General features: G+C 44.2%; 1 protein-coding gene across 3 annotated transcripts in view; it reads right to left on the bottom strand.

The window, feature by feature from the left end:
• Positions 1-424: 424 nt before the first annotated feature.
• The window catches only part of LOC146199308 (monocarboxylate transporter 7-like), a 34,085-nt gene continuing 26,170 nt past the window's right edge, over positions 425-8,339 (bottom strand). For 2 of the 3 annotated variants that reach the window (XM_084594777.1, XM_084594776.1), the window contains exons 7-9: positions 4,465-4,717; positions 2,205-2,357; positions 425-1,158 (exon numbers count right to left, since the gene is read on the bottom strand). In XM_084594777.1, the coding sequence (XP_084450903.1) occupies positions 1,128-1,158; positions 2,205-2,357; positions 4,465-4,717 (437 nt within the window). In that variant the 3' untranslated portion in view covers positions 425-1,127. The remainder of the gene's footprint in view (positions 1,159-2,204; positions 2,358-4,464; positions 4,718-8,339) is intronic. The other variant, XM_084594778.1, reaches the window with a different exon arrangement.

Genomic DNA, 8,339 nt, shown 5'->3' with positions numbered 1-8,339 from the left:
ACCGTCGCACTCGGGCGGAAATCTCAAGAGGGGGTGAAGAAAAACAGACTGAGGGGAAAATGAACAAGGTAATGAAAAAACTATCCATGCCTTATTTCACAGGTCCGAAGAAGGTGCGAAAAAATAAATGTCGCAATATATTTGTGACAGCACTATTCACCGTTAATAGCTACGAAGCGACCTCTAGGCTGGAAATTGCAGGACAGTTTGCTCTAGTTAAGTAAATGAACTACATCAATGTCGCCCGTATGAGGTAGCAAGGCTGGTCAGCGCGAACAGTGCTAACTTTCTAACTCCATAGCGTTCCCGTGCATCGGTGACAGATGTGATTGAGAGACACTGCACCGATCCGGTATAAAGCGCTATAGAGTTCCAGAAATTTCTAAGATTTGATCCCTTTGTGAAATGCATTAGTATTGCAGCAAATGCAAATTTATTTTATTCTTTACTTGCCACACAGTGATAAACACGCGCCTAGCTATGAAACCGAGCTGATGTGGAAAGTCAGCATCAAGTGGCCGTGGTTTCAGTGATACTCATGCTAGGCGAATTATGAACTTTTGTTTCTAGTAATTGTTTAGGCCACAATAGTATATATGGACGAGTTTACTTCATGTAAATGCAGATAGGTAGGCCGGAAAGTAGGACATCTGCCTGTTACTCAACCCGAACAGGGAAAAGGAAGAGCAATGGTCCATTACAAGACCACGAGAAATACGCCCTAGCAAAGGGCTTCGGTTTGTTGGCCTAAGTTAGGAGCCTCATCGAGAAAATAAATAACAAATATACTATAAATTCTCGGCAACTGTAAACATTCCTATATAATGCACGAAATGTTGAAGAATAAGTCAGTTACAAAATATGTAAGCCTCGGTGCAAAGAATAAAACAAAGATTGAAAAGCAATGCATACCATTGATGTAACGCCTTTTTTTTTTTCGTGAACAAATGTTGGATACCTATAAATATCGCAAATATGTTGCAACACTAGATAAAAGGCGCGCTCGCAAGTGTTAAAAAGAAACAGACCATGCGATTGTTGAATAAATAAGTTATTGTCCAAAATGAGAAGATCATGAGCACGTAATATTACAGAAGTCTTCTATATTACATGAAACTGTGCAGTCTTCAGTTGGCGTTTAATCTCGGTCGTCTTGCTCTGGAAGAAATTGATGATAAAGAATATTGCATAATTATACAGCTTCATTTACCGGTAATCACATACTACTCATGTTTTGCCGTTTTTTAAATTAAAGTTGCATCACTTTCTACTGCCGATATGGCAGCATAATGCGCATTCCTTTCTCTGGGCATTTATCTTGCAAAGTTGCTTCAAAAATTAATTAGGAGGACGGTCTTTCGTTTTTGTTTCACAGTAAAACAATGACTCAGGTGACGTACAGTCCTTGTAAAACGTGTAGAGCACAGGGAGGTCTGCTTCTGAGCCTCTTGCGGCTTGTAAAGCATTTCTAGTGTTCCAGATCTCTTGATTGTAAGATTTTTTGTCCTACTGTCCAAAGGGAAGGGCCTCCACTAATTCTAAATCAGCGCCACCACACGACTCAGAAACAGACCCAGGAACAGTGTACAGCCCCTGTCAGGGGCTGTACACTGAGTTTTAGAGACAAGTTTGGTTAGAGACACAAAGCGATTCCGGCTCTGAAGGACGCCGTAGTGGAATCCAACGGATAATTTCGACCACCTAGGGTCCCTTAACGTCCACTGACAATGCACAATACATGAGCGCCTCGCCTTTTGCATACACTGAACGAAGATGCACATGGGACCAAGCTAAGGCTAACTATCTTAATAGAGCAACATCCATAGCATCATGAGATAGGATGAATCGACCAAAAAGACTTTTTTTCCTGTGTGCGTATTTTTGGCTGGCTAATCATATTTCACGCAATGCAACAACTAGCCCGACAACGTGTTTTACTGCATATATAGCATCGCATATTGCTCTAGCAATTTTCTTTCTTACTTCAATGATAGGTACTGTTACAATACACTTAGGAATAAATAAAAGGGGAAAGCATTAAAGAGCACGAACAAAATAAAGATAAATATAAAGTGTCGACATTTTCAAGCTAAGGTACATGTACGGAAACGATTATACGAGTCCCACCTGAGCGGCATTTAAGCGAATCATGCATTTCCCACCAGCTTGCTAAGCACGAACACCTTTGCGGTATCAGCGCTTACCTGCAGCAACATTCCCATGTTGTTCTCGCACTCTGGTGCAATAGCGACGTTCCCACAGGAGGCTCGCAGACCACGAGATCGTGAAAATTGCGTTGGTGACAGCGAACGCTAAGTAGAGGGGGTCGTAGGAACCGAGCACATCTCGCACGTAACCTGCGCGTATACGGAAACGTAGCGAGAATCTGCTGAAACTAGCAGTTGTATTACGCTTCGAAATAAACTCTCATTCAAAGCCTCGTGCAGCGGAGAAGGTGAGAGGTTATCCGAGCTTACCGTACTCTATGAGAAATAATGAATACACTGACTGATAAAAAGAAGAGTTATGAAAAGACAGTGCTGGGAGAAGTAGGAAAGTGGGCAATGACTTTTAGTACTGAACAAAAGATTATCACAGGAAGTCTAAAGGCGGATTCTTGATCACAATGAATTTGTCTTTTCTATGCGGTAGTTAACAAGTACAAATAAGTTTTGTTGCGTTCGCCGCTGCATTGAAGCTTTAATGAATGGTCGATCAAATTTAATGTAGGTGCGCGCTAGAGAAATGTGAAAAATACCTCTTCGATCATGTTCAAAACACGTGTGGATCGTTAGTTGCAATGATAACAATTTTATGTCGAAGTTTATGAAGAAACGAAATGCGGACGTCTCGTCTTACATTTGTTACGCGCTTCAAGTAAGGACTTACTGCAAAACACTAAATTTTCCGAAAGGTTTTGTTTCAGTTCCCTATTTAAGTACTCGAGGTCAGATATTTGCTCCAGCTGTGTTGTCACGGGTCAAGAAAACATTCTTGTCACCAAGAAAAAAAAAGTCGAGATATGTGGACTTCGTAAATGTGCATTTCCCTTTGCATTCTGAGCGCATTAAAGACTCGTCTGGTGATCGAGCTGCAATAACGCGAAGCATCCCTAAAGAGACTCTTTAAATCACTGCAAAGCATAAATTCAAACGTGGAAATCAAAGGTCCTCAATTTCTTGAAAAGTGCGTCCGTCAAAAGCTCTTGGATTAACTCATGTTAACCGATTTTCAATGAGTTTCGCGTCACGACACACTGCGAACAACATGCCATTTCGAATCAAGAGACTTATTTGTAAGGAGGGATTAATGCGCGCGTATCGACGTTCGGACCGACACTGCGTTCCAGTTTTTATTTCTTCACACTTTTTATAATGCTTCTGTCGCAGCAAAAGCCAGAATGAGCAACCCGGAAACAGGCAGATTTTTTCTTATTATATCGTCTGACCCTATGTATTACTTCATCCTGACGCAGTGTTATTTGCTGTTCATAATCCTTTGGTCCCAGTTGACAGATATGGTGGCTTCTCTTGATTTCGTTTTTTTTTTATTTGAAACACTGATTTTACAATAGAATATCGACTAAAATTTTGGATCCATAGCCAAGGGCTAGTGTCGGGTCCATACACAGTACAATACAATGCAACATAACTGCAGCACGGGAAGATGAACACATTTCATTTGTGAAATAAACGTCAGATATTTGCAACACATCAAGAGAAAACAAGGAAAGCGAACACAATACACTTACCTTCAAAAAAAAAAAAAAGCAATTCACACCATACCTTCACAAGTTCATCAGGACCTTTTTCAAAGTTTGCAAAAATTTTGTTCCCATTTTAATTTCATTAGGAATGACATTCCAAATCAAAGCTCCGCTGAACTCTCTTATACGTTGCCCATAAGTTTTGTTACACACTAGTAAATCGAAGTGTTCAGCACTAGCTGATCTTATCTCCCTCTTCCTTCAACCGCGTTTCCCCGTGAGTGCAAAAAATAAAAAAAGGCTTGCTTTATTTTTTCTTTTCCAGGGACCTTAACCACTGTGATTTTCTAAATTTTGATTGTAAATTTCTTTATGCTGCAATCTTATACTAGTGATGACAGGGATCACTAGACTTCGCTTCTATGGTTTTCAAGAACAAATCCTACGATATATTTTTTGTATTATTTCGTAGAGACGTTTACCACGAGCGTGGACACCTTGACTTTCGGAGCACAAACTAATTGGTTCACTTGTGCATTTTGAGTATTTCCTTTTCTCTCGATTGCACGTGCCTAAAATAATACGCGTATAACACGGTGGCGTATAAGCTCTCTTAAACCAGCCCTTTGTGCTTCGGGCGGTGATGACTGGGTAAAAATTTTATTTTATATCTCCCCAGACTGGGTTATGTATTCCAGTACCAAAGCCTGCGACGTTTACAGCCAGAAAGTGAAGGCGCAGTATTAAGTGTCGCTCACCGATAAGCGGAGGTCGTGCGAGGCAGACGATGCCAGCGATGAAGTTCATGACGCCGAGACTGAGGGAGAGCGATTCCTGGTCGACTCGCTCGGAGAGCATGACGGTGCAGGCGAAGATGCGGCCGCCCCCGGACACGCCGACCAGGAAACAGCTGACCAGGAGCAGCCAATAATGCTTGACCAAGGCCGTGGCGGCCAGTGCCACGGCCTGGATGCCGAAGCCCCACAACATCAGGCTGTCCCCGCTCAACAGCTGTGCGACACGGGAATACAACATGGAGGTGATGAGCCCCCATACGGGCTGGTCATTACCTTGTAGCGATCGAATATTGTTCTCTCATATCATTCATTCATTCATTCATTCATTCATTCATTCATTCATTCATTCATTCATTCATTCATTGGTAGCGAGATGTTACAGCGCCTGATGCGGTAGTTGACGGATTGATGATAGGTTACTTCGCGAAGTTAACGAAGACCCGCTCGCCCGCCTCGGACCATGCACACTTTCGACGCACGGCTGCTGTTGCATTTAGAGAAGGGCCCATCTGCAATGTTGACATAATAAAATGTGTTCCCTGATAAAATTGCTTCCCCGATGATAAAAATGTACTCAGTAGAATGGGCAAATGAGATTGATAATGACCAAATAGTATGGATATATCTTCGCACTGTCAACTCCTGCCTGAGCACAGTCTTAGTCAGCACAGAGCTGTGTGGAAGTCGGTAACATTTGGAATTAAAAAAAGGTAGAGCGGTTAAACGCTCTTAAACAAAATGTCAAGTGATATAGCTTTGTTGATATAAAACACAAGGCCGATTTCATTGTTCACGTTATTGCTTTCTTTCACGCTTTACCGATTGCAACAGAGCCTTCACGTCACTTTAGTGAACTGCACTGTTTGTTTGTTTGTTTGTTTGTTTGTTTGTTTGTTATAAAAATGATAAATTGGTGTAGAAGAAAGGAAAGGTGCAATCTGTCACACTTCTGGGTGGACTACTGAACCATGCCGTAAAGGAAGGGAAGAAGGAGTGATTTAAAGATGAAATAACGAAAGAGTTGACATAGTGGGGGGCTCCGGAAAGTGGGGTCGGCCTTCTAAATTTAGCGGCCGCTGTACGCACAGTGTCTGGCCCACAAATTCTAGCACCCGCTCGCGCCACCCCTATTACAGTTGGCACCATTCTAAGAGCGGCGTTCGCGTGGACGCTCCCTAGTCGAACGCGGCTGCTATGATGTGTTGTGAGTGCAGCTTAAAGATTCACTGGTGGCGAAAATTATTCCGGAGCCCTCAACTATGCCATATTTTTCTATCTTCTTTCACCCTTTCCTCCCCTCCCCCACCCCCATCTCTCACGAACCGGTTCAGGTGTCCGCCCACAAGTGTGACAAATGCAGGGCCTTTCCTTTGCCATGAGAACGGTGAATATCAGGATACGAGAACGGTTTCCCTAAAAACAGCGTTCGTATAGAGGCTTCCTAGACTACCCACTCCACTCCTCTCTACGGCAGCTGGTACGCGGCGTACTTGATTGCCCTCTCCACTCCTCTGTGCACGCGCTCTTGCTACGCGATGTATTAGGTCACATTTCAGAATAATGCAACCTTGTAGAATGCTAGCAGTAGAGCTAACGCTCTAAGAGTAGGAATGTTTATGAAAAGGCGGATTTACACAGTCAACAGCACACTATACCGACCCTCCATAAGTAACTTTCTAAGAAAGAATTTCCGACGGTTACGTTACTTCCTAATTCTAAATTTGAGTGCAGCTCATCAGCTGTTTCAGCTTTTCGATAAATTGAGGTATGCGTTTCGGCTCGGGCGGTCCACATGTCTAGATCCACCGCCACCGCTCCCTCGCTCTGATTGCCGCAGCACAGGGAGGAGGAGCGAAGAGAGCAATTAAAGTATCGGGAGGTCGCAGGAGGAAGCGTGTGGGTCCATAGGAACGTTGTGCGGCGAAGAGAGAGCAGCGACTGACTGATGCCGCTGACGCCGCTAGCGAGTCAACGCAACGTGATTCTGTGTTTCGTCTTGGGATGCATGCACCGTGATCCGCTGATGCCGAGCCGGCATGGCGGCAACCGGAGAACACACACGCAGCGGCGAACAGTGGTGGCAGGAGCGCACGCTGCGGAGGTAGTTACGAGGGACAACACCGACGCGAAACGCAGGAACGGGCGCCAAAGAGCTGCGCTCTAAAAACAGAATTTATGATGAGCCTTTGCCCAAACCGAAATTACGAGTCCAACACCAGTTCGAAGACACAGCTGTAATTTATAACTCGGCAAAATCACGACGGCTCACTCGGGCCCACTCATAAAATTTTGTTTAAACTTCCACTGCTCACTCAATCTCACTCACAGACGCTCGGACTCCGGTGAGCCCAAATTGAGTCGTGAGTCGAAATGAGAGGAATTTTAGGTCGAAAGTAATGAGTGAGCCCAAATAAGTCACGAGTCGAAATGAGCGAGCCTATGTGAGTTAAGTCGAAATGAGTGACTCTAGATGAGTCGCGAGTCAAAGTGAGTCGTGAGTTTTGACGACTGGTTGACTCTGGATGAGTTGTGAGTTTGAGTGAGTCCAAGTGAGTTGTGAGAGTGTAAACGAGTTTGAGTTCACGAGGCGTTAAATTCACTTGACTGTTCATGAACTTCGTTAATTTCACTTCATTTGACTTCACGAGTTCATTAACTCGTGAAGTCAAACTCAATTTGACTCAACTCACTTTGGACTCACTCAAACTCACAAATCATCCAGACTCAACCAGTCGTCGCGACTAGCGATTCCTTTTGATCCACCACTAATCTGAGCTCACTCACTCATTTCGACTCGCGACTCATCTAGACTCACTTATTTTTACTCATGACTTCTTTCAGTTCAGTTCAGGCGTTCAGTCGTGTCCGACTCTTCGTGACCCTATGGACCATGTCACGCCACGCTTTCCGGTCTCTCACTATCTTCTTAACATCACATAGCTTCAACTGCAATACCTCGAGAATGCCATCTAACCATCGCGTTCGCTGCCTACCCCTTCTCCGGCGACCCTCAACCTTTCCCAACATCAAATCTTTTTCCAGCGACTCCTCTCTTCTCATCAGATGACCAAAGTAGCTGAGCTTTAACTTTAGAATTTGACCCTCCAATGAGCAGTCAGGGTTTATGGTCGACAATATCGACTGATTTGATCTTCTGGCAGTCCATGGAACTCTTAAGAGTCTTCGCCAGCACCACAATTCAAACGCGTCAATTCTTCGGCGGTCAGCCTTTTTCACAGTCCAACTCTCGCATCCATACATCACAACTGGAAAGACCATAGCACGGGTTATACGGATCTTGGTTGGTAGACTAATGTCTCTGCTCTTTACTAGGCGGTCAAGGCTAACCATTGCTCTCTTTTCCAGAAGCAGGCGTCTCCTAATTTCATGGCTGCAGTCTCCTTCCGAGGTAATCTTGGCGCCCAAGAACAGAAAATCTGTCACAGCTTCCACTTCTTGTCCATTGATGCTCCAGGACTTGATAGGGCAAGACGCCATGATCTTCGTCTTTTTAATGTTCAGTTTAAGCCCAAACTTCTCACTCTCTTCTTGTACGCGCATCAGAAGTCTCTTGAGTTCCACTTCACTTTCTGCCATTAAAGTGGTATCATCCGCATATCTAAGGTTGTTGATACGTTTTCCAGCAATCTTCACTCCAGCTGAAGACTCGTCCAGACCGGCCTTCCTCATGATGCACTCTGCATATAGGTTAAATAGGCAGGGCGACAGTACGCAGCCTTGCCTCACCCCTTTCTCAATCGGAAACCAATCAGTAAGGCCATGCCCAGTTCTGACTGTGGCCTCTTGCCCTTCATAAAGGTTCCTGAGGAGACAGA

The sequence above is a fragment of the Amblyomma maculatum genome, chromosome 2 (assembly GCF_055883805.1).
Source record: "Amblyomma maculatum isolate TAMU_Amacu chromosome 2, ASM5588380v1, whole genome shotgun sequence".
Classification (NCBI taxonomy): domain Eukaryota; kingdom Metazoa; phylum Arthropoda; class Arachnida; order Ixodida; family Ixodidae; genus Amblyomma; species Amblyomma maculatum.
Note: the sequence above shows the minus strand (reverse complement) of the source record. Positions and strands in the feature narration are given on the sequence as shown.